This window comes from Chiloscyllium plagiosum, chromosome 35, assembly GCF_004010195.1.
Source record: "Chiloscyllium plagiosum isolate BGI_BamShark_2017 chromosome 35, ASM401019v2, whole genome shotgun sequence".
Lineage (NCBI taxonomy): Eukaryota > Metazoa > Chordata > Chondrichthyes > Orectolobiformes > Hemiscylliidae > Chiloscyllium > Chiloscyllium plagiosum.
In genome coordinates, this window is record NC_057744.1 from 30,405,292 (window position 1) to 30,432,485 (window position 27,194).

Sequence of the window (27,194 nt, forward strand, 5' to 3'; positions counted from 1 at the left end):
CATTGTAAGTGAGGCCTGGAATGACAGAAGACGAAGGACAGTGGGTGGAATCTTGAAGGGATCTGAGCAATGTGACCGATAGCGAGGTGTGTGGCAAAATTGTGTAACAATTGTAGCAAGGCCTATCTCGACGTTTAGAGCAATTCAAGCCATCTTTCTTCATCGTCACAAGTCACATGGGAAGATTCTCACCAAGTAGTGGCAAGATAGCAGTTGTTGGGGAGGAGCACTTGTTAAATGCCTTGTTAACAGCACAGCTGACCTGATTGATTTTCAGCGCTGGAAATGTATTGCTGGAAAAGTGCAGCAGTTCAGGCAGCATCCAGGGAACAGGAGAATCGACGTTTTGGGCATAAGCCCTTCTTCAGGAATGATTGATTTTCAGCCAACCATCTTATCAAACTTGCCAATCTAGCTAAATGTTGAGAAACTGCAACAAGGAAACTAGAGCAGGCACCTAGGAGATATAGTTCATTGCTTGTTGTGAATGACTTCATGGCATTTGCCATCTGCCAGCCTTTAAGAATGTTCATGGCACATCTCCAGGCAACTTAGAGGATGCTTCTGCATTTCAGTGCTGCACCTTGGGATGCACTGGGAAACTGTGTTTTTATTCACTTGTGGGATGTGGATATTGGTGTCTGGCCAGCATTTATTGCCCTTCTGAGTTGCCTTTGAGAAGATGGTGGTGAGCTGCCTTCTTGAACCACCGCAGTTCATGTGTGAAAATTGATCAACAATGTCCTTTGGGAGGGAATTCCAGAGTTTTGACTCAGTGACAGTGAAGTCAGGATGGTGAGAGGTTCAGAGGGGAACTTGCAAGTGATGGTGTTCCCGTGCATCTGCTGCCCTTGTCCATCTGGATGGGAGTGGTTGTGGGTTTGCAAGGTGCTGTCAAACGATCTTTGGTGAATTTCTGCAGTCCATCTTTTTGATAGTACACACTTCTGCGACTCAGCATTGGTGGTGGACAGATCAAGTGCTTGTGGATGTGATACCAATCAAGCAGGCCGTTTTGTCCTGGATGATGTCAAGCTTCTTGAGTGTTGCTGGAGCTGTACCCATCAGGCAAGTGGGTGTATTCCATCACATTCCTGACTTGTGCTTTGTAAATGGCAGACAGGCTTTGTGGGGTCAGAAAGCAAGTTACTCACTGGAGAATTCCTAGCCTCTGACCTTTTCTTGTAATCACTATATTTATATGGTGAGTACAGTTCAGTTTCTGGTCAATGCTGCCCCCATAGGATATTGATAATGGGGATTCAGTGATGGTAACATCATTGAATGTCAAGGGGCGGTGATTAGATTGTCAAATATTGGAGATGGTCATGACCTGGCATTTGTATGGTGTGAATGTTACTTGTCAATTGTTCGCCCAAGCCTGGTTATTGTTCAGACATTGTTGCATTTGAGAAGTTGCAAATTGTGATGAACACTGCACAGTTATTGGCAAACATCTCCATTTCTGACCTTAAGGTTATTAATGAAGTTTCTGAACATTTTTGTGCCGAGGACATTACCAAGGGGCTCCTGCAGAGATGACTGACCTCCAGTAACCCCAACCATCTTCCTATATGTCAGGTATAGCATCAACAAATGGAAAATGTGCCCCCAGATTCCCATTCATTCCAGCTTTGCTAGGGCTCCTTGATGCTACACTTGGTTAAATGCAGTCTGATGTCAAAGGTTGTCACTCTCTCTTCCCATTGTGCTGCTGCTGCGAGGACCCAAAGCACATCGTGTCACATACCCAGCTCAAGGATTGGGCCAGGCTTCTCTTTTGGGCTCTTCACTGCTCACAGCATCCCTGCCTTCTGTTGCCTTGTTTTGATCTCTCAGCCAGAGAAGCCAGGTTTAGTGTTGTTGCTGTCTTGCCATGCCATTTAACACAAACACAAAACCAGCGAGCTTTTCATAGTTGTCAGAATTCTCAGTCAAATCAAGGGGGTTAGCTTTCACTCAGCTTTTACCTGAACAGGAAGTCAATGACAGCTTCTGATACGTCCAGGACTTACTCAGTGTGGTTTGAGTCTGAATTCTGTCCTTCTAAGGAGTGAGTAGCCAGATGACAAGCAGATCACCACCTTGCCTTGATTCTTTCTGTCCCATTCTGAGCTTTTTCCTGATGGAGTGAGAGAGTTTGGTATAACAGAGGAAGAAAGTGTGGCACAGCTTTTACTGTTGGTGCCGATGTGGTATTCTGAGTAAGTGAGTGGACAGCACAGAGGACATGCAGGGTTAGTGGTGTCAGAGTTGAGGTGAATGAGAGTAAGTGAGGCAAGATGCTGAAGACAGTAGTGTGACTTGTAGAACATAAGCCTTGGTGCGAGTTGGGTACGGCAGCAGAGATAGAACATAGAACAGTACAGCACAGTACAGGCCGTTCTACTCTTGATGTTGTGCCAACGTTTTAATCCTACTCTAGGATCAAACTAACCTACCTACTCTTCATTTTACAATCATCCATGTGCCTATCCAAGAGTCTCTTAAATGTCCCTATAGTATCTGATTCTGTTGTCACTGCTGGCAGTGCATTCCACTCACCCACCACTCTGTGGAAAGAACCTACTTCTGACATCTCCCCTAAACCTTCCTACAATCACGTTAAAATTTTGCCCCCTCATGATAGCTATTTCTGCCCTGGGAAAAGGTCTCTGGCTATCGACTTTATTTATGCCTCTCATTATTTTGTATACCTCTATCAAGTCACCTCTCATCCTTCTTCGCTCCAATGAGAAAAACCCTGGCTCCCTCAACTTTTCTTCGTAAGACGTGCCCTCCAGTCCAGGCACAATCCTGGTAAATCTCCTCTGCACCCTCTTTAAAGCTTCCCCATCCTATAATTGAGGCAACCAGAACTGAATACAATATTCCAAGTGTGGCTTAACCAGGGCTTTATATAGCTATGGCTTAACCTTGCGGCTGTTAAACTAAATCTCTCGCTAATTAAAGCTAACACACCATACGCCGCCTTAACAACCCTATAAACTTGGGTGGCAACTTTGAGGGACCCCCAAGATCCCTCTGTTCCTCCACTCTGCCAAGAATCCCACCTTTTTAACCTTGTATTCTGCATTTAAATTTGACCTTCAAAAAAGAATCACTTCACACTTTTCCAGGTTGAACTCCATCTGACACTTCTCAGCCCAGCTCTGCATCCTGTTAATGTCTCATTGCAACCTACAACAGCCTTCCACGCTGTCCACAACTCCACCAACCTTTGTGTCATCGGCAAATTTACTAACTCACCCTTCCACTTCCTCATCCGAGTCATTTATAAAAATCAAAAAGAGCAAAGGCTCCAGAACAAATCCCTGTTGAATACCACTGATCACCAACCTCCGTCTGAATACTATCCGTCTACGACCACCCTCTGTCTTCTATGGGCTAGCCAATTCTGCATCCAGACATGCAAATTTCCCTGTATCCCATGCCTCCTTACTTTCTGAATGAGCCTACGATGGGAACCTTATCAAACGCCTTGCTAAAATCCATACACAGTACATCCACTACTCTACCTTCAGTGTGTTTTGTTGCATCCTCAAAGAATTCAAAAAGGCTTGGAACACATGACCTACTCATTTCAAAGCCATGGAGACCATCTCTAATCAAAACATAGTTTTCCAAATAAGCATAAATCCTGTCTCTCACAATCCTCTCCAATAGTTTGCCCACCTCCAACGTAAGACTGACTGGTTTGTAATTCCCAGGGTTATCTCTATTCCCTTTCTTGAACAAAGGAATAACATTTGCCACCCTCCAATCATCTGAAACTCCTCCAATGGACAATGAGATCGCAAAGATCATCGCCAAAGACGCAGCAATCTCTTCCCTTGCTTCCCATAGTAACCTTGGGTATATTCCTGGTATGGCCTAGGGGACTTCCTACCCATCAAGGCTTTTTCATGCCCCCTTCCAGCTCTCCTAAGTCCATTCTTCAGTTCCTATAACTCTCTCGAGCCCTGTCTGATCCTTGCCACTTCAACCTTACGTAAGCTTCCTTCTTCCTCTTGACTAGATGTTCCACATCCCTTGTCATCCAAGGATCCTTCACCTTACCATCCCTTCCTTGCCTCAGTGGATCAAAGCTATCTAGCACTCACAGCAGGTGCTCCCTAAACAACCTCCACATCTCTGTCATGCATTTCCCTGAGAATATCTGTTCCCTATTTATGCTCCACAGTTCCTGCCTAATAGCATAGTAATTTCCCCCTCCCCCAATTAAATACTTTCTCATACCGTCTGTTCCTATCCCTCTCCATGACTATAATAAAGGTAAGGGAATTGTGATCACTATGACCAAATACTGTCCCACCGAGAGATCTGTCACCTGACCTGGTTCGTAGCCAAACATCAAATTCCAATCTGCTCAGTGTCTCTGTTGCGGGGTGGGGATGGGGGGTGGGGGTCGGTCTGTAGAAAACTCCTGATGAAGTGACTGTTCCTTTTCTGCCTTGCACCAGTAGACAAACCCTCCTCAACAACCTCCCTTTCTGCAGCTGTGATACTATCCCTGATTAGCAATGCCACTTCCCTCACTTCCTTTACCTCCATCCCTATTCCTTTTGAAACATCCTTTTGCAGCATCCAACAACCATTCCTGCCCTTGTGATAGTCAAGTCTCCGTAATGGCCACAACATCGTAGCTCCAAATACTGTTAAGTTCACCACCCTTATTCCTGACATTTCTTCTTGCATTAAAATAGACACACTTCACCCCATCACACTGACTGCACCTTTGCCCTGTCAACTGTCTATCCTTCCTCACAGACTCTCTGCATACAGTATCTGCCTGTTCACCAGCTTCCCCATCCTCTGATCCATAGCTCTGGTTCCCATTCCGCCAAACTAGTTTAAACCCTCCCAAAGAGCTCCAACAAACCTCCCACCAGAATATTGGTATCCATCCAGTTCAGGTGCAACTTGCCCTCCTTGTTCAGGTCCCTCAGAAGGTATACCAATGATCCACATACCTGAAGCCCTCCCTCCTACGCCAGCTCTGCAGCAACGTGTTCAGCTGTACATCTTAGTCTCACTAGCTCGTGGCACCAGTTGCAATCCAGAGATCACTACTCTGCTTGTCCAGCCTTTTAGCTTCGAATCTAACTCCCCCTATTCATTTTTCAGGTCCTCATTCCTTTTCCTTGCTATGTCATTGGTACCGGTGTGTACCACAAAATAGCTGTTGTTCATGTTCACTTTTTGAGTTAATTAATAAAATTGATATTTCTTTTGTTAAATAGTGAATTTTGGGTAGTTCTCTGTCACTCATACTTTAACAGAGGTGAGCTTTTCTGTGTGTTTGGTTTAATTAGAAGGTTTTACCTCTGTGTCATAACAAAGGGGCTTTATCTGATACACCGGCTGCCCAGTTTACCCCAAATATTCCTGTCTCAACTGTGTGCCCACCCCAAGTTTTGCCCCCACTACCAGATGTTTTCTGTCCCCAACTTGGCATCCCTCACCCAAAATTCTCCCCCCCCGTGTAATTACCCACTCTGGTGTACCTTCATTCTCCTCTACAAACCGCGCCCTCCTTTCCTTGCAAGGCTCCCCACCCCCCCAAATATGCCACTCCACAAACTTTGTCCCTGCCATCTTGCAATACCCACAATTTACCATCTCTAAATTTTGCCCCCTCCCCCACCAAAATCATACTCCCCATATTTTGCCCCTCTCCCCACAATTTTACTTCTTCCGATTATGTGGCCCAGAGTTGGGCAATCAAAAATAGGGGTGTGGAGACATATTTGCCCTCAATTTGTAATCAGCTCTATTTTCTTCTCCCACCACCTCTTGCAACTCCCCCAAATATGCAAACCCCTTTCCCATTATTCAGCCCCTACAATTTTGCTTCCCCTAGATTTTACATTCCCCCAATTCCAGTCGCCTTGACTGTTTTGCTGGTTCCCTCAGATACTTTGCTCCCCTGAATATTGTCCCCCCCATTTGAATAACCCCCCCTCTCTGCTCCTTTACCCCTTCCCCATACTACCCAACCCCCATCATTCCTTCATGATTACACTGCCACCTACCCCTTTATAGTGATGGACACAGTCCAATAAAGCCCCTATTAAATTTACAGCAACTTAATTTTCAAAACCGAAAGCAGCTGTTGTCTCCGGTGTTGATCCTCCTCTGTTTGTAGATCTCCCTCTGTGTGTAGATCTCCCTGGGTTGTCTTTGGTATTTGGCTACAAAGGTGTTTCAGAGGTAAAAGTTACCTTTGACAGAGAGTGTTTTCAGGCAGTCTGTCTGACAATACTAGTTGGTGCTCTTTCTCCTGGCTAACTGTCCAAATTGCCTGCTTTTTATACCCAAAACTGCTGTCAAAACAGCAAAATACCAACTCGATTGGGTTTTAGTATCTAGGGGCATAACTTAAACTGGTTAAATTCAAATTGCCGTGAAAACAACACAGTTATCTAGGTTACAGCCAAATGTTACATCTTCAAATTATACTTTGTTTCTGCGAGTCATTCACATGACAGGAGCCGGTCAGCTCTCTCACTCTCACTCTCTACCTCTCTCTCTCAAAGCTAGAGTATACACCTTCAACTTCATAACAACTTTCTCAGTGGTAAAGGTCACTGACAGTCTGCACCTGCACATTGTGTACAGTCACAGTGGGGTATTAGGGGGGCACAGTCAGGTGGTCAAATTTTGAGGGGACAAGAGTAAACAAAGAAACATGAGAGAAAGGAAAATAAGAGAAAATGGCAGTAATATCAGTCCAGCTACCAGCGCCACGTGCTAGTCAGAGTAGAAATGAAAGAATAGGCAGGATGAATGCATGGCTTCAGACATGGTGCAGGATGGAAGGGTTTAGATGTTTGGACATTGGGACCAAATCTGGGGGAGGTGGGACTATTACAAATCCAAAGGTCTTAACCTGGGCAAGACTGGAACCAATGTCATAGGGGGTGCTTTTCCTAACGCTGTTGGGGAGGATTTAACCTAAAGTGACAGAGGGATGGGAACCAAATGGAGAGGTTAGTGGACAGTAAGGAGATAGTAACAAAGCCTGTAAGGAACTAGATCATGAAGCCAGCGTGACTGAGGGGAAGAATAGGCAGGGACCACATGATGAACGCAAAGGATACAGGTGGTTTTGGTGCATTTGTTTTAATGCGAGAAGTGGAGAAAGTAAGGCAGATGAACTCAGGGCTTGGATTAGTACCTGGGAGTATGATGTTATTGCTATTACTGAGACTTGGTTGAGGGAAGGGCATGATTGGCAACTAAACATCCCAGGATACAGATGCTTCAGGCGGAATAGAGAGGGAGGTAAAAAGAGTAGAGGAGTTGGCTTACTGGTCAGAGAGAATATCACAGCTGTGCTGAAGGAGGGCACTATGGAGGACTCGAGCAGTGAGGCATTATGGGTAGAGCTCAGAAATCGGAAGGGTGTGTTAAGAATGTTGGAGCTGCATTACAGGCATCCCAACAGCAAGTGTGAGAAAGGTACAAAGAGAGAGGAAAGATATAAGAGAGACCTAAGGGTCAATGTTTTCATGCACAGGGTGCTACGTGTATGGAATGAGCTGCCAGAGGAAGTGGTGGAGGCAAGTACAAGTGCAGCATTTAAAAGGCATCTGGATGGGTATATGAATAGGAAAGGTTTGGAGGGATATGGGCCGATGGCTGGCAGTTGGAACTATATTTGGTGGACATGGACGAGTTAGACTGAAGGGTCTGTTTCCGTGCTGTATGTCTCTATGGCGCTATGACTCCGACATCTGGCTGTTCACCCTCCCCCTTGAGATTCCTGTAATCTTGATCTAAGACATTCCTAACCCTGGCACTCACCAGGCAATATACCATCCAGGAGTCTCTGTCGTGACTACGGAATCTCTTGTCTGTTCCTCTAACCATTGAATCTCCCATCAGTATCACTCTCCTATTCTACCCTTTCCCTTCTGAGCTACAGAGCCAGGCTCAGTGCCAGAGACCTGGCCACTGAGGCTTTCCCCGGTATGCTCAGTAATTTAATTTTGGAGGGGGCAGCCAGATAGTGAGGTTACAGAGAGAAAATGGTGGCACTTATGTTGACAGAGAGGAGAAGGTCGTTGACCCTCTTGCCACATTGCTGATCAAACTTTGAGATGGTTGAGGATACCTTAACCTGAGTGGCAACCTTGGACCAGGCTGCTATTGGTGTTGTGGTCTCCACTGCTAGTCCTGGGTGAAGAGGAAGGAAATCCTGCAATGGACCATCCCATTCTAAAGAACCTCCAGGTCTCTGACCACAAAGCAGGATGCCAGTCTCTTTCAATATGACATGTCTAGGGGAAATGTCAGCAACCATGCATGGCATTTCTGGAATGCCAGGTGCTTGTTCAGGTGCACAACGGGCCTTTAAAGATGGCGCGGGTGGAAGAGATGCCAGTAAATACCAGGCTGTTTCCAAGAGGTGAGTTGTTGGTGGGTGGAAGTTGGGAGACAGGAGGAGGAGAGAAGAGAAGAGAAGTAATGACCACAGATGTGAGCTACAAAGAGGATTGGTTGAAGCAGAGGTTGGTATGAGAGAGAGCCTCACCTCTCCGATGAGCAATATTTCCTCGTAACTGACTTGGAACTTTAGTAGTGCAAGAAAGAAATCATTAACATTATCTGGAGAGGGAAACATTATCTGAGTTTTGAATGGACTTAGGCTTTATGGTCAGCAGTTTTCAAAATTTTCTCTGGGACACCACCTAAAAATGTTGACGTTTCCAAATGTTGACCTCCCACCAAAACTAAATTACCTAAGACCACGTCAGCTGCCAAAAATAAAATAATTAATACTGAAAACATCTTTTAATAAGTGTGCAGTAACAGGACATTCATGCCTCTAAATCAACAAAAACAAATCTGAAAACCAACAATCTGACAATGATAATCTTGCAATCGTAGCAAAAGGACTTTTAAAAAATATGGTTATAAATAATTAACATAGCGCAATCCAAACACTTTTCTAGTTGAAAATTAATGTGACTCTGGAGGCCAATAAAGATAGCAGTAACATTCAGCTTATAATTATTAAAGTTTGCATTTGAGAGTTCAACATATAATCATGAAAGTGTGTGCTTGAAAATACTCAAGTTTCCTGTTATTACTTGTAGTCAAACTCACTACATTCTCCTGTGATAGAAGACCAGGAAAAGTCCCTTCCTGCCCCACAATAGCTGCAAATTGTTGCTGTACAGATGGCAGCTGTTAACCATGTCTGTCACCAAAAGAAACTCTGCAGCTGTTGCCCTGCTTGGTAAAAACATGAGATTGGTAGCTTCTTATTCAAGGTTTGTAGCTTCCACGAGATGTTCATGAAGCTACCCTACCCAGTTTCTAGGTGCATCTGTCTCCAACAGTCATAGAAATCTAGAGGCAAGTAGGTGCAAACTTTAATAAATACAAGTTGAATGTTACTGCTATTTTTATTGGCCTCCAGACTTTAGTGTAGCTTTGTAATCCCATCCACTGTTTCTACATCTCCAGTGAGGGTCACATCCCACAAGCTGAGGAGCATTGAATTGATATAGAAATATCCCTCAAAAATATTGATATGGCAAGGATGAGGAGTTGCACCTGAGGTCAGAATAGAGAAGAATTTCAGCAATTAAAACAAAAATGAAGGTAGTTTTGAGACTTTCAGAGATTTGAAAGGGTCACAATTTTCATTGCAAAGCTCAAAATTGACCAAAATCTAATTGTGCAACAATTGCACCGAATGAGGAACAACGTCTGTGCCTTGTGTGTGCAGTTCAAAAGAAGCTGAAGAGTACAATCGACATAAAATATTATGTTGAATGATGAGTAGATGAGATTGTTAATATGGAATGGGAACGTGACAGTCTAGAAAAGTCCCTGAGCTGATGCAGAGCCTGAGAAATAAGTCAACAATTGTACCACAGACTCTGAAGTTTTTTTAAGAGGAAGCTGAAACAGTAGACCTTAGGAATACTTGTTGGGCCATGTCAGAAAGCATAGGAGGCGGCAACGGATGTTCCTAAGTGTTTGTGAATGCAGCTCCACAAGACTGATTTTACATAGTGTGGTTGTACCAAACACCATCAAAGTAACCATCTTTGAGCAGTTTTCATTACAGCAATTACTTTACATTCAACATCACAATGCATGATTTACAAAACAAACAAATAGGGAGAGAGGAATTTCCCTCCATCTGTTATTTGACTTTACCTCTCTTTATCTCTCCACTATTCTGTATAATTGTATACATATATATTTCCCATTTGTTTGGCAGAACTGCCATTTGCTTCATGGATTTCTGCAGAGCAGTACACATAGTTTCTGAAGCACTCTGAGCCAATCGTAGTTGTACTGCAAATTAGAATTAAGAGTACAGATAGCAACTGAGAAACAGCAGTACTTCTATAATGTGACGGTTGTGTTCTTGTACAGTCCCCTGTTATAGAAAATATCACTTTAGAAACAGCACTTAAAGTATTGGTGATGAAATTGTGTTACAGCCAACACACACTTTAAAAGTTTGCGCTTAGAAACCGTGTTCCCAATTTGGCAATTGCGTTACAGCGAATTCTCATTAACAAAACATGCATTATAGTAGAACAACTGTATCCATGATTTCAAGAGATGATAGTGACTTCAACTTTTCTGTCCGTTCCATAGTCTCTGCATTCAGCAGTATTCACATCTGTTTACACCAACAGTGTAACTGCCTCAGAAGAAACCTAGAAAACCACCATCACGCTTGCTTCTGATAACATTTGTAATTTAAAGATATATAAAAGCACTTGGGATTGCCGGCAGCCACTTTTATGGACTGGCTGTACACACTGATGTGACATGTTGCAAGTTCCTGTTTGGTATTTATGTCAGTCAGTAATGGTGAAGTGTTGGATATAGCATTTCATGGAAAAATACATAAGATTTTAATAATGAAAGCCCAAAAAAGCGAATAATGTGGCCTGACCAGTTTACTGACTGACTGACAGACAGTTTACTGGAACACCTCCTCCAACTGATCAGATGAGAGAATTCACAAACCTGGACATTAAAGCAGAACTGTGTTGCCGTGTGCTTCAGCTAACTTCCACCTATGATCAAATAATAGCAGTACCATGGTACCAATTAGCAGGGCACAGGGCAGGACCTCTGCTTGCAAGCCAATGAACTATTAATATTACATGGCCCAAGCTCTGTGTATTGCTCACAGTACCAGGCCCCACTAATTGGCTCATTAAAGAATGAGGTGTGTTAAACGAGCACCCGTCTAGTCCACAGGAGATTTGTTCTGTTGTTGAGGTGGAGTTTATTCTTCCTCAACATCGTCTTAGAGTATCAAGCTCCTTGTATTGCTGCACGAGAGCACAGGCAAAACCACCTGCAGGGGCAATGATTAGCATTCGTTAGCATTCTTTCTCTGCTATTTTCTCTCTGCTTGTTCTGCTCTCACAGCTAATTAATATTTTAGACCACACATAAAGCTGCAGGTTTGCATACTAACGTTACCTGGGAATTCTAAGTGTTCAGAAAATAGAATTGCAAGTTTAACACTGATTTTCTTTTGGACAGTCACATTTGTCGTCCTGTCATCTCAATCATGACATTGAGACATGAATGATTCCATTTAAGATTCCGTTTAGTTCAAGTAATTTATGTTTATAGAATCATATGCTATCATAGAATCCCTACAGTGCACAAACAGGCCATTCGGCCCAACAAGTCCACACCAACCCTCTGAAGAGTAACTCACCCAGCCCCATTCTCCTACATTTACCCCTGACTAATGCACCTAAACTACACATCTCTGCGCAGTTTAGCATGGCCAATTCACCTAACCCTTTGGGAGGAAACTGGAGCACCCGGAGGAAACCCATGCAGACACTGGGAGAATGTGCAAACTCCACGCAGACAGACGCCCGAGGCTAGAATTGAACCCAGGTCCCTGGTGCTGTGAGGAGCAGCAGTGTGAACCACAGAGCCACCGTGCTGCCCTATTGTTAATATAGATCAGCTTACAGCACAGCAATGGTGATGCCACTGGGTTTTGTCAAAATATATTTGCCTATAAAAAGCCCAGCCACCCAGTTGATGTCATTATTCTAGGACGTGAATGTTTTGTGCTCTTTCATTTTAATAACCTGGCCTCAATCACTAAGCTGGACAGTGTTTCCCAGTTCTTGCCCAAACTCAATGTTATCTGCAAGTTCTGTTAATGCTACCTTGCACATGAGGCATTCTGGTGGTGAGTGGACAAAAAGATGGTTAATAAAGTGGGAAGTGTGACACTTGGTTGAGAAGAACAGAAAAATTTATTAAATTTTAAATATTGAGAAATTCTTTAATGTTGATATTCAGAAAAATTTGGCTGTCCTTGCATAAGAAACATGTATTTAACATGGACGTACAGCAAACATTTGGGAAAGCAAATAGTGTGTCAGCCACTATTACAAGACAGTAGGAATACAAGAATAAGGGAGTGATTGTAAGGGGCAAAGTGAGACGCTGCCTGAAGTATACTTTACAATATTTGTCTTTGGTCTAAGCAAGGATATACTTATTGAAAGAGTGCAGCAAGTATTAACTAGATAACTTCCTGGAAACAGAGAAGAGAGTTTGAATAGAATTGGCCTTCACTCTGTGGAGTTTGAAGGAATTGTGAAACAGAATATTTAAAGTTGCTGTTGTCCCAAAAGACCATTGGCTATTCTCATATTAGCAAGAGATGACTGGTGGACAGTTTAACCCAAGGGTCACCACAAGGAGCGTGTTGAGAGGGTGGGTTGTTCATGGTGACTTGACAATTGAACCCCTGCTGTTTGGTGTCACTTTACATCACAAAGCAGCCATCAGGCCAAAGATTTTGACAGGGCCTTCCCCTCTTCTTGGGAATGGGGCTAGAAAGTGAACTTACTACCCAGCAGAAAAAAACTTGAAGCTCCATAAGTCGGATGATTTTTGAGAGATCATTGCATCCTGAATCCCTTTTACTAAACAAAGGAACCTAACCATGAATACACTAGTGCCTCCAACAATATAAAAGGGTGAGTGGTTACCTTGTTCTTCCCTGCTCCCACAATCCAAAACAACAACAAAGCAACATAATAAGTCAACAACATCCATGTATGTTTAAGATTCGTTTTAATTGTGCAACTATTCTTAATGAGGTTAGTGCAGTTTTTGAAGTTGTCATTGTTCAAAATAGTAACAGCAGAACAACAAAAAAAATGTATAGTCTGGTTATTGTTCTATTTTTTGACGTTGATTTGATATGTTTGAACCAAGATTTTATCTTTATTCTTCAGAGTAGTGTTTACTTGTTTGCTAGGTTTATGTCTGGTTTTGAAAAAAGCCCAAAGGGCTTTGTTCTTGTAAAGTGGATTTGTGGTTACAGTGCCCATCAAAAAATGTGTCTTCCACTCCCTCACCATGTCTGACTATTTCAATATTCCTTACATTTGATGTACATTTAAGAAGTTCTGGTTGTTTAAAGTTTAATTGAACAGTTTGTCAACAAATTGATGATATAGTATGTATCTAGACCCAGCCATTCATTTCATTATATCCAGTAAGGTGTTCAACAAGGTTACCCATGGGAGACTGATTAGCAAGGTTAGATCTCGTGGAATACAGGGAGAACTAGCCATTTGAATACAGAACTGGGTCAAAGGTAAAAGTCAGAGGGTGGTGGTGAGGTTTGCTTTTCAGATTGGAGGCTTATGACCAGTGGAGTGCCACAAGAATGGGTGCTGGGTCCACTACTTTTCATCAGTTATATAAATGATTTGGATGTGAGCTTCAAAGGTATAGTTAGTAAGTTTGCAGATGACACCAAAATTGGAGGTGCAGTGAACAGTGAAGAAGGTTACCTCGGATTACAACAGGATCTTGATCAGATGAGCCAGTGGGCTGTGGTGTGGCAGATGGAGTTTAATTTAGATAAATGTGAGGGAAAGCAAATCTTAGCAGGACTTATACACTTTATGGTAAGGTCCGAGGGAGTGTTGCAGTACAAAGAGACCTTGGAGTGCAGGTTAATAGCTCCTTGAAAGTAGAATCGCAGGTAGATAGGATAATGAAGAAGGCATTTGGTATGCTTTCCTTTATTGGTCAGAATATTGAGTACAGGAGTTGGGAGGTCATGTTGCGGCTGTACAGGACATTGGTTAGGCTGCTGTAGGCCTATTGGAAGGATATTGTGAAACTTGAAAGGGTTCAGAAAAGATTTACAAGGATGTTGCCAGGGTTGGAGGATTTGAGCTATAGGGCGAGGTTGAACAGGCTAGGGCTGTTTTTTCCTGGAGTGTCAGAGGCTGAGGGGTGACCTTTATAGAGGTTTATAAAATCATGAGGGGCATGGAAAGGATCAATAGACAAAGTCTTTTCCCTGGGATTGGGGGAGTTCAGGGCATGGAAAGGATCAATAGACAAAGTCTTTTCCCTGGGATTGGGGGAGTTCAGAACTAGAGGCCATAGGTTTAGGGTGAGAGGGGAAAGATATAAAAGAGACCTAAGGGGCAATTTTTTTCACGCAGCGGGTGGGACATATATGGAATGAGCTGCCAGAGGAAGTGGTGGAGGCTGGTACAATTACAACATTTAAAAGGCATCTGAATGGTTATATGAATAGGAAGGGTTTGGAGGGATATGGGCCGGGTGCTGGCAGGTGGGACTAAATTAGGTTAGGACATCTGGTTGGCATGGACGAGTTGAACGAATGCATCTTTTTCTGTGCTGTACATCTCTATGATTCTATAATATGAGAACATCACTTAAAAGTACCAGCTCATTTTATCCTTGCTGCAGCTGATTTCCATAATTGGTTCCACTTGTTGGAATGTTGTGATTTGGATTCTATTTCCCCAGATGCTAGGAATTTACAGAAAGTCTCCAATTTTCTCTTCACCTTTGAAAGTGCACTTATTGAGATGCTGTTCCATAGACAGCACTTATTCTCTACATGGGCTTACATTTGGCCCTGTCCGGCTTGTTGATCATGAAAGGCATCATGGCTGATTAGATTCTTTCTTTACTTGCCACACATTTGCACAGTCCTCAGCGGAAATTGCTAGATATCAATCAGAAACCAGGATGATTTTCCCTGTCTTGCTCAGGATGCTGTCATTCACCTTCTGTCTTGCACTATTGCTGTCCTGGTAGTCAGATGGGTCAGTGCTGTGGAACCCATATGGGTAAGGTCCAGATTCAGAGCTGGTATGTCGTTGCACAACAGTTTGTTGATTTGCTTAGTAACATGGTAAGACATGTACATTTCACCACAGTTAGCAAAGAATAATCAAAAGTGAAAGTCATCCTGAAATCCTCTTGGCAGTTGGTTACAGAATATAATTGGTACAACACAGGAGCTCGTTGTGAACTTGACCCAGCACATGATTCAGTCACAGACAGATTATTGGCTAGAGAGAGCAGGACCTAATGGTGTCTTGTATTTCATTACCTACTGTCTGTGTCATGCAAGCAATGTCACTGCATTTGACATGTTAACGCTTCAGACTTGTGAAATACCATTTCTTCCAAGTCAAAACCATTCTTCATATTTTTTATTGAAAATGAGTGAATTATATGTAAACTCTTTGTGTAAAAGTTACTTGTTTTCTATGTTCTTTTTTAAGCTGTATTCAACTGAAGAGGTATGTAATCTGTCTTTCTCAAAGGTTTCTGTTTACAATGGTTCGACCTTGGAAATAAAACATTGTGCCAGAAACAATCCATAGTCTTGGCATGCTGTCAAGAGAAATTTCAATGTTATTCCAAGATGTTACTGTGGAACTTTGGAGATTCATAATTAAATAACCCAGGTTATTTTAATATTTTTATTTTATTGCTAACTAGTGTTCATTTCTTTTTGGGTTAAAATTACCTCTAGGACTGGTTGTCACTGTTAGGGACAGGGGTGGTCACTAATTGGCAGTCAGAAGTTGGGGGCATTATCTTTATCTCAGGATCATCTAGGTTATTTCTGCTGGCTCTTTGCACTTCTTTGTGGTCAAGCTGAACGATGAGATTTAAATCTGGAAGCAGATTGCTTACTTTCATGCGGGAGAAAAGGGTTGGAAAGGCGGGACCGGCTCTGAGCCATGTGCCTCTTTTGTTTCTCTTTCAGATTTATGACCGTTTCTTCATTGGCCGCTATTGTCTGCTGTGTATACTGATTGTGGCGCTCCTGACAGGCTTGATTCTACTCTTTCCCCATTACATTGTGGAGCACGTGGAAGCTAAGCTCCTTCGGAACTGAGGAGTGATCTAGAATCCCTGTATTTTGTATCTGTGTGTGGCAACGACTACTTGTTAAAACGCTCTTAAAAGGTGTATTTTAGCATCGCCAATTCATCTAACATGCACATCTTTAGACTGTGGGAGGAAACCGGAGCACCCAGAGGAAACCCACACAGACACAGGGACAATGTGCAAACTTCACACAGACAGTCGCCTGAGGCTGGAATTGAACCCATGTCCCTGGTGCTTTGAGGCAGTAGTGCTAACCATGGTGCTGCCCCAAAGACTTCTAGCAGATGTCAGGCTTGACCTCCTCTTAATGAAACCATGCTGACTTTGCCCTTTTTTACCATACACTTCCAAGTTTTCAGAAATCTCATCCTTCATAATGGATTCCAGGATCTTACCCAAACCCAAGGTTAGTCTAATCGGCCTGTAATTTTCTGTCTTTTGCCGTACTCCCTTTTTAAATAGGGGTGTTACATTAGAGATTTTTCAGTCCTCTGGGACCCTCCCTGACTCTAGCGACTCCTGGCTCATAACCCCGGCAGGAACAGGCAGGTGGGAATAGTTTAGTTTGTGATTATGTTCGGCATGGACTGGTTGAACTGATGAGTCTATTTCTGTGGAATCTATGGAAAATGCAGATTCCAAATATGCACTTCCAAAGGGTGTGTTTGTTTACAAATAAACAGATGCTATGAGATACCATGTACAGACATTCTTTCAGTCGGTGTTCTCACAGCCAGGTCTCATTCCTACCGGAGATCTCAGCAGTAAATGTCTGGTAAGATTGAGTACCGTGTGCAGTTTTGGGCTCCACTCAGAATCCAAGATGTTGAGGCATTAGAAATTCACTAGGATGCTGCCAACCAGTTGAAAGACATACAAAACATGAGACAGGAAAAATCAGAACAAAGCTTGTTGGCTCAAAGGAGAATTTTTGTTGTTGGAGGTGGAATGTGGCAGAAGTATTTAAAGTTATGACAGACCAACAATTAACAATGAATTAAGCAGATTTTGTAATTGTATTATGCAATTGATTATTTAATGTTTGTTTTTGTATTTTGGAAACTTACATTTTGTAGCTAATTTCTTTTGAATAAATATCTTGTTTTGTATATAAAGTTTTTTTAAAAATCTAAAATGTTGGTGAATATAGGCAAGGCTATATATTCTAATGTGTTTATGTTCTAATGCCTTTGAATTAATAAAAGAAAGTTTAAATGTTAAGATTTCAGCCTGAAACTTTTGTCCTAAATAGGTGATCCTCTGGATAATCTCACCTCGAATCATCTCTCTCTAATGAGAGAGCAGCCCTGTAGTCCGCTGGGAATATGGTGACATTATCTTAATCTAGTATTTCATGGTGGAGACAGAAATGCTCCTTTTTGTAGTGCCCTTGCTCCTAAACTGATATTTTTGAAGAAAAAAATCTGGAGCCTGGTGGTGCCACAATGCCACCTGCTGGCACAATTAAGAGCTACCTGTAAGGTAAAATGCAACTTTTAGCTGTTAAAAAGATAACATAGTAATAAGATATAGGAAAAATTCCAAAGCTAAATGGAACATGGAATGTAGAAGAGAAGGATGGAAATATATCTAGTTAGGATGTTTTTGCATAAATTTTGAAATCATACACATTCAGTGACTCCTTTTCATAAAGGTAGTATGTCGCTTTTAAGCAAATAATCTGTACCTAACACAGATTTATCTTGCTGTATAATAACATATTTTTCCCTTGTGATTGATTTCCAACCCTAACAACTATTCTGTCAGGAGCTGCAACAAAGAACGGAAAAGTAGAGCAACACAAACTATGACTCCAGTCTAAGTGTGAGATGTATGGTTTGTTACAATAGGCCTTGTCTCCCAGATTTTTGGAAAAAATATACAAACTGCGATATCAGGCAGTGAACACTCCTCATCTACTGTCCTGCACACCCGCTGAACAGAAGTGCGGGTAAATGGAGTTGAAGGTCAGGTCTTCAAAAAGGTCTAAATGGCAGAAGAGGGACTGGATGACTTCCTCAGTTACTTCCATTAAGTTAATAAGTCTTTTATTTCTTAGTCAAAAAATTGCAACTCTCAGATAAACACATGCTCTAGATCAATGCTCCAATGAAAAATTTATGTTCTTGGGGTGTGGGCATCACTGGCTAAGGAAATGTTTGTTGCCCAGCTCTAATTGCTGAGAAGGCAGTTCAGAGTCAGCCACATTGCTGTGGGTTTGAAAGCTCATGTAAGCCAGACCAGGTAAGGATGGTGGATTTCCCTCCCTTATGGCTATTGACCACAGTTACCTGCTCACCATTATGCCAGATTTTTGTTGGTACAGATTTTTTTTGTTTCAAATTTCACCGTTTGCCATTGTGGGATTAAAGCCCATGTTCTTGAAACATGTGGCTAGGGTTTTGGATGACCAAGGTAACGTTGCCATTGTCCCAGATGACCGTGGGGCTACACTCAGAGAGAGAGAACCAATGTTGGATTAACCTGAGGGACACCATGCCTCAGGTAAAGGGTGAGTTGAGAAGGTAACTTCAGCCAGAATTAAATCCATGCTGTAAACATCAGTCTGCACTACAAACTAGCAAGACCAGTCCAATGGCATTGCCACCATCTCGATGATATAAGCAGTATTGAAAAGGAAATGCTGTCCTTCAACTGAAATATGAAACCATCTTCCGATTTGCTTGGGCATTAAGCACATCACAATCCTTTTTTCGAAAAGGTGAACAAAATCCTGGTTCCTGACCGTAACTTTTCCCCTCAGCCAAACCCCGATTGTCTGTTAAGTGCCATTTGCACAGGTTGACTCACATAACATGCTATATCAAGGCAAGTCATTCCTTATCGAGGTCTATAAAAACATGAGGGGCATAGATTAGGTGAATAGCAAAAGTATTTTCCCGAGGATCGGTCAGTTCAAAACTAGAGGGCATAATTTTAAGGCGAGAAAAATTTAAAGGGGTGACTGTTTCATACACAGGGTGGTTTGTATATGGAATGAACTGCCAGAGGAAATGGTAGAGGCAGGTGCAGTTACCACATTTAAAATACACTTGGACAGGTACATGAGTAGGAAGGGTTTAGGGGGATATGGGGCAAATGGGACTATTTTAATTTGGGAAACCTGGTTGGCATGGATAAGTTGGACTGAAGGGTCTGTGACCTGTTGAAACATTCTGACACCATTCAGCCAACAATCTCTATCATTCATTCTCAGAGCAATTGAAATTGATTTCTACTGCCCTAATGTCTCCCATGGCCCTGTATTTAGCTCTTACACATACGTTTAAAAGATGCAATAACCTGTTTCAAAGTAATGATATGATTTTGAATGTTCCAATTTACACAGACAGATGTTTCTTTTTTCCTCACTTTTAGTAAATATTAAATTGGTTATCCTTCATCCTTGATTCTCTAATGAAAATAAATGATTCCGATTCACACCAACGAACACAATATGTATATCATTTTTACAGTCTCTTAAAAACCCTCTTGTTTGCTTCACTGTAAATAAATGACATGGTATTATGGATATGGGGATAGAGAATAGAGTGGGAAATTGAGGTTGAATGTCAGCCATAAACCTACCATGACTGCACAGGCTTGAGAAACAGCATGCCCTACATTTGCTCCTGTTTCATAGTTACTAACCTGAAAGATTGCCTGCGCAGAAAGCTTTTGCCACATTGGGTGGTCACCTTACGAATTGGATTCTTGGCCCCTTGTGCTAACTTCTAGCCATCCTCTCAGTGAATGCAGTGTTGCTGTAGGTATTTATTCAAAAAGGTGTCAGACATGCCTTACTTTTACCACCCAAACCTCTGAGTCAGCAAGTTACAGGTTAAGTAGCACTCTAGAGACCTGGCTAACACTTCATGATAATGATGAAGCTTGATGATATTATTATTTGGGACTTTGAATTCTACAGTTGAGGCCAATGTATTTTTGGTTTCCAGATCTACTAAGACTCCTTTCTCCTAAGGGTGAGAAACTCATTCTTTTAAGCAATGAATTAAAACAACCATATAAAAGAAATCATGTAGCTGTATCTACATCTACCACTTCCTCTAGCAGTTCATTCCACATAAGAATCAATCCTCTGTGTAAAACATTTGCCCCTCATGTCCCTTTTAAGATAAATGCCCAAGCACAACCTGATGAGATTATTGCAGAAATGTTTCTTAAGTTTTGACAATCTACAGAGAGGTCAGAGGAAACAAATCTATGCCAGCAGAATGACAACTTTGTTTTGGCAGTATCCAAGCCTTCAGAAGTGGGGAAAAGTCTTAAGATGTTTTAACATACTACCCTTTCCCAGTTGAACCCTACCATCACACATGCCTTATAGGTGATTTTAATCAATCTAACCAAACAGGTCTGGAGTGAGTGGGATTTGAGCCTAGGCCTTCTGCTCTAGAGGTAAAGACACTTGAGTGGAAAGGCCTAGTTTCAAGTTCAACCTGCTCCAGAGATACGTAATAACATCTGAGCAGGTTTATGTGAAAATATCTGCAAAAGTACTTCATTGGCTGTAAGGTAAAAAGAGACATTCTGAAACAATGAAAGGCATGTGTTTCTGGGCGCATGTTGGTTCTTTAGAAAGTGGGCCAATTGAATTTCTTATGCTGTGCTGAACAATGGCTGTAATTATGTAATTGAAATTTCTGAGTGAATTTTGAATGTGTGTAGATGAGATTACCTGCTCTTTCCAGCTAATTATTAACTTTTGTAAACCATTCACTCATAAAGGAAAACTAATTATCTCAATCAGTCTGTCTCATGACTCATTCTATAGTTTAATTAGTGTCCATTACACTAATTATCTTAAAGCCTTGTACCTTCCAAGTAAATAAACTTTGAAGACTGTTGTGGAAATAAAATGGGAATTTTATGCAAAATCTCAACAAATTAATAAGGATTCCTACTTTTTAGTTGCTCTGACAAAACTTAGTAAGACAGATGCTAATTTAAAAATTGTTTAGTGTCCATCTTTTTAGGTCTTCTATCTCAAGTTCTTCATCAGTGAATTTAGGCACTAAGTCATTTCCCAAGACTATTTGAGCACCTCAGCTGAAGCTACCTCAACCAAGTCTGGCTCACTTGCCATTTACGTACTGGTCCTGATTTAATCACTCAATTCAGAAATAAGCAACTGTGAGCCAGCATTCTGTATTTCCGCTGTTACATCTCCCCTCCTGTTTCCCAGCAATGACCTTGTAGGTGGTTTGTATGTGGAATGAACTGCCAGTGAAAATGGTGGATGCAGATACGGTTTAAAAGACATTTGGACAGGCACATGAATAGGAAAGGTTTAGAGGGAAATGGACCAAATGCAGGCAAGTGGTCAGAATGGATGAGTTGGATTGAATGGTCTAGTTCCGTGCTGTATGCCTTGATGACTCTGGTTAAAATCATTATTGATATCTTGTATGAGTGTGAGCATGACGTCTATTTGGCATTTCTTACAGTTCATTGCATGGCCTCTCTTCCATGACCCATCTTTGTAGACCCAGCCTTACATTACTTCATTATAGAATATACAAGTGAAGCCAGTATTTTACCAAAATAGCTTCTATTTTTGTCACTGACTGACCATTTCCACTGTATCATAAAGGTACCATCTTTATGCTACTATGGGGGCACGGTGGCTCAGTGGTTAGCACTGCTGCCTCACAGCACCAGCGTCCCAGGGTTGATTCCAGCCTTGGGCGACTGTCTATGTGGAGTTTGCATATTCTCCCCATGTTTGTGTGGGTTTCCTCCGGGATTCCAGTTTCCTCCCACAATCCAAAGATGGGCAGATTGGGTGAATTGGCCATGCTAAATTGCCCAGAGTGTTAGGTGCATTAGTCAGAGGGAGATAGGTCTGGGTGGACTTGTTGGGCCGAAGGGCCTGTTTCCACCCTGAAGGGAACCTGATCTAATCTTGACCCTTTTCTTTTCCGCATTCTCAGTGTTCTGTAATATCATCCAGCTACAGAGCATGTGGTATTATAACACTGTGCATGCTGGAAATCTGAAATGAAAACTGGAAGTACTAGAAACCTCAACAGGTCTAACTGCATCTATCAAGCAATAAACAGAGTGAAGTTTGTGTGTTCAGTATGACTTTGGAATGCTACCATGCAACCCATTGAAGTCTGGGTGAGCATCATTTACACAAAGCTTCTATGTTCTCAGCATCAAAAGGGACATTCCACCCAACAACAAACATGACGAGATTTCTTGATGACTGCTTCAAGTCTAAGTCTGTCTTTCCAAGATGATGGCATCAGTAAGTAGGCAGTTCCTAGGCCCATCCACTTCAGACTGGCCGCTTCCCACCTTCTTTCCTTACCCTTTTTGACTGTTTTCTTCATCATCTTCGTCCTGTCAGCAGCAGCATAGAAAAGGGATATCACAGAGGGAATAGCAGGAATGGGATGGCATGGCCTGGCAGCAGAGCCAGGGACTCTCTGTTGTGGTAGGCCTGAAGCGGGAAACCCTGGTTTTCAGTGTAGGAGTGGTGGCTGCTCCTGGTTGTGGTAGGCCCGAAGCAGGGGACCCTGTTTTTTTTTCATGATTAGATAGATTAGATTCCCTACAGTGTGGAAACAGGCCCTTCAGCCGACCAAGTCCACACTGACCTTCTGAAGAGTAACCCACCCAGACCCACCTTCCAACATTTACCCCTGACTAAGCACCTAACACTATGGGCAATTTAGCATAGCCAATTCACCTGACCTGCACATCTTTTGGACTGTGGGAGGAAACCGGAACACCCGGAGGAAACCCATGCAGACACGGGGAGAATGTGCAAACTCCACACTGAGTCATCCACGGCTGGAATCGAACCCAGGTCCCTGGCACTGTGAGGCAGCAGTGCTAACCACTGAGCCACTGTGCCACCCCATGGTTATCAGTTTGGGAGTGGCAGCTGTTGATCTCTAATCAGGTATTGAATTCGGTTGGAAGAGCTCCTACTGCTAACTTCCCATGAACACCGAACACTGATTACTTTGCCCCAAGCCACAAAGTGGACACGTCTTGCCACTACCACTAGAAATCTGCTCCCCATCTCACTCTTTTCACCTCTTTCCTCTCTCACTCTATGAGGCTTTTCTAGGTGGCTGCTAGCAACTTTCCTGGTATTCTAACCACAATCCAAGGCTTTATACTCACAGGACCCAACTTTTCATTCCATATTTCTTTGGCCATTGGCCATGGCCTCTATCTCCCAGCGAGAAGCACTCCAGAGGAACTGATGTTGTCCTACCCATCGTTGCCACCTGCTGTCAGTAGCTTGGATACAATACAAATTAAGAGCAAAGGTAGGCTACTTAGCCATGTGAGCCTGCTCTGCCATACAATAAGCTTCTCATTGGATTAAGTAACATCCATGATGATGCTACTGAGCTGCTTTTAGTCATTCATGCTGGGTCACGGGGTTGGAGGGATTCTGCCGAATGTCAACCAAGAGATTAGGACAATTCTTGCAGAAGTTTCAGGCACATGTTCAAATTGATCTCTCTCTCTCATTGGAAAGTTAACCTTGTATGATTGTTATACATTCTTTTATTCATTCATGGGATGAGGGTGTCACTGAGGTAAAAACAATGACTGCAGATGCTGGAAACCAGATTCTGGATTAGTGGTGCTGGAAGAGCACAGCAGTTCAGGCAGCATCCAAGGAGCAGCGAAATCGACGTTTCGAGCAAAAGTCCTTCATCAGGAATAAAGGCAGTGAGCCTGAAACATGGAGAGATAAGCTGTGGAAAGCTCCTTTGGGGCCTTGTATGGAGGTGAGGGAGGAGGTGTGGGCGCAGGTTTTACAGTTCCTGCGGTGGCAGGGGAAGGTGCCAGGATGGGAGGGTGGGTTGTTGGGGCGTGGACCTGACCAGGTAGTCACGGGGGGAACGGTCTTTGCGGAAGGCGGAGAGGGGTGGGGAGGGAAATATATCCCTGGTGGTGGGGTCTGTTTGGAGGCGGAGAGGGGTGGGGAGGGAAATATATCCCTGGTGGTGGGGTCTGTTTGGAGGCGGAGAGGGGTGGGGAGGGAAATATATCCCTGGTGGTGGGGTCTGTTTGGAGGCGGAGAGGGGTGGGGAGGGAAATATATCCCTGGTGGTGGGGTCTGTTTGGAGGCGGAGAGGGGTGGGGAGGGAAATATATCCCTGGTGGTGGGGTCTGTTTGGAGGCGGAGAGGGGTGGGGAGGGAAATATATCCCTGGTGGTGGGATCTTTTTGGAGGTGGCGGAAATGTCGGCGGATGATTTGGTTTATGCGAAGCTTGGTAGGGTGGAAGGTGAGCACCAGGGGCGTTCTGTCCTTGTTACGGTTGGAGGGGTGGGGTCTGAGGGCAGAGGTGCAGGATGTGGATGAGATGCGTTGGAGGGCATTTTTTAACCATGTGGGAAGGAAGGGTGTCACTGGCCAAGCCAGCATTTATTGCCCATCTCTAAAAGCCCAGAGAACAGTTAAGTGTATCCACATTAATGTAGGTCTGGAGTCACAGGTAAGCCACACTGGATAAAGATGGCAGATTCCTTCCCTAAAGCATATTAGTACTGGACAAGATGGATCCCAATGTTTTATTCCTTGCCATTTGTTACTGTGGTGGTTTATCACAGAGCATATGCACAAGAGGCTGCCAATGTACTTTTAACAAAAGTATATCAAGGACTATTACACCAAAAGGAAAGAAACACCAACTATTTTCCACCCTACAAGAATTATTTGAAACACTCCTTTTACAAACAGGAGAAATAAAGATTCAACGCTTAGACCTTTACAACGACCTTACATACTCAGACTCATTACCTCCACTTTCTACTCCTTTGTTCAGTTGGCATGGCTGTAATTGTCATCTGGAGCTTTCATTGTACTGAATTCTAAACATTTTCAGAATAAATACATTCAGATTCCAGCAGTTTACTGCTCAAGTTTTCTTCCAAGCCACTCAGGATTTTCTTTCCCAGCCCTGACTGTTTTGTGACTGCAAGACAAAAGCACCTTTTTGCTCTGACGGAATCTGTACACCTTCTGCATGGTTCTGTCTTTGTGACTTTTTGTATTATGTGTTACAATCATTCAGTCTTCAGGCAAGGTTCCCCAAATTGTTACACTCCAGCTGAGGAGGAATGAACTGGCTTTCCTTTATTCACCTGTCCCTAGGTTGGTTGCAACGAAGTTTGTTCAAAAAGAATCCCATCTCTTGAGAAGACCTTTCTCCCAGACCAAATGAAGTTTTGTTCAATAGAAGTCGAAAAGCACTGGAAAAGCACAGCAGGTCAAGCAACATCCGTGTAGCAGGAGAATCGACATTTTGGGCATGGCCTGTGGTGCTTTTCCAGCGCCACACTTTTCGACTCTGACTCCCCAGCATCTGCAGGCCTCACTTTCTCCTTATGTTCAAAATTTAGCAGGAGGTTCTTGAGTTAACAAAAGTGTGTGTCCATTAGTTACCAAACATATGAAGAAATAACAACACAACACATACAGGATACAAATGCTACAGGAAGGATAAAAAGGGAGGCAAGGGAGGAGGGGGAGTGGCATTTTTGATAAGGGATAGCATTACAGCTGTGCTGATGGAGGATATTCCCAGAAATACATCCAGGGAAGTTATTTGGCTGGAACTAAGAAATAAGAAAGGATGATCACCTTATTGGGATTGTTTTATAGACCCCCGAATGGTCAGAGGGAAATTGAGAAACAAACTTGTAAGGAGATCTCAGCTATCTGTAAGAATAATGGGGTAGTTATGGTAGGGAATTTTAACTTTCCAAACATTGACTGGGACTGCCATTGTGTTAAAAGGTTTAGATGGAGAGGAATTTCTTAAGTGTGTACAAGAAAATTTTCTGATTCAGTATGTGGATGTACCTACTAGAGAAGGTGCAAAACTTGATCTACTCTTGGGAAAAAAGGCAGGGCAGGTGACTGAGGTGTCAGTGGGGAAGCACTTTGGGCCAGCGACCATAATTCTATTCATTTTAAAATAGTGATGGAAAAGGATAGACCAGATCTAAAAGTTGAAGTTCTAAATTGGAGAATGGACAATTTTGACGGCATTAGGAAAGAACTTTCGAAAACTGATTGGAGGCAGATGTTCACAGGTAAAGGGACGGCCGGAAAATGGGAAGCCTTCAGAAATGAGATAACAAGAATCCAGAGAAAGTATATTCCTGTCAGGGTGAAAGGGAAGGCTGGCAGGGAAAGGGAATGCTGGATGACTAAAGAAATTGAGGGTTTGGTTAAGAAAAAGTATGAAGCATATGTCAGGTACAGACAGGATAGCTCGAGTGAATCCTTAAAAGACTATAAAGAAAGTAGGAGTATACTTAAGAGGGATATCAGGAGGGCAAAAAGGGGACATGAGATAGCTTTGGCAAATAGAGTTAAGGAGAATCCAAAGTGTTTTTACAAATATATTAAAGGACAAAAGGGTAACTAGGGAGAGAATAGGGCCCCTCAAAGATCCGCAAGGCGGCCTTTGTGTGGAGCCACAGAAAATGGGGGAGATACTAAATGAATATTTTGCATCAGTATTTACTGTGGAAAAGGATACGAAACATATAGACTGTAGGGAAATAGATGGTGACATCTTGCAAAATGTCCCTATTACAGAGGAGGAAGTGCTGGATGTCTTGAAACGGTTAAAAGTGAATAAGTCCCCAGGACCTGATCAGGTGTACCTGAGAACTCTGTGGGAAGCTAGAGAAGTGATTGCTGGGCCTCTTGCTGAGATATTTGTATCATTGATAGTCACAGGTGAGGTGCCAGAAGACTGGAGGTTGGCAAACAATGGTGCCACTGTTTAAGAAGGGCAGTAAAGACAAGCCAGGGAACTATAGACTGGTGAGCCTGACCTCGGTGGTGGTCAAGTTGTTGGAGGGAATCCTGAGGGACAGGATGTACATGTATTTGGAAAGGCAAGGATTGATCAGGGATCGTCAAAATGGCTTTGTGTGTGGGAAATCATGTCTCACAAACTTGATTGA

At 42.8% G+C, this 27,194-nt stretch overlaps 1 protein-coding gene across 2 annotated transcripts in view; it reads left to right on the top strand.

The window, feature by feature from the left end:
- Positions 1–16,616, top strand: part of tmem218 (transmembrane protein 218) — a 33,646-nt gene extending 17,030 nt beyond the window's left edge. For both annotated transcript variants that reach the window (XM_043676858.1, XM_043676859.1), the window contains exon 4: positions 16,088–16,616. In XM_043676858.1, the coding sequence (XP_043532793.1) occupies positions 16,088–16,219 (132 nt within the window). In that variant the 3' untranslated portion in view covers positions 16,220–16,616. The remainder of the gene's footprint in view (positions 1–16,087) is intronic.
- Positions 16,617–27,194: the final 10,578 nt, after the last annotated feature.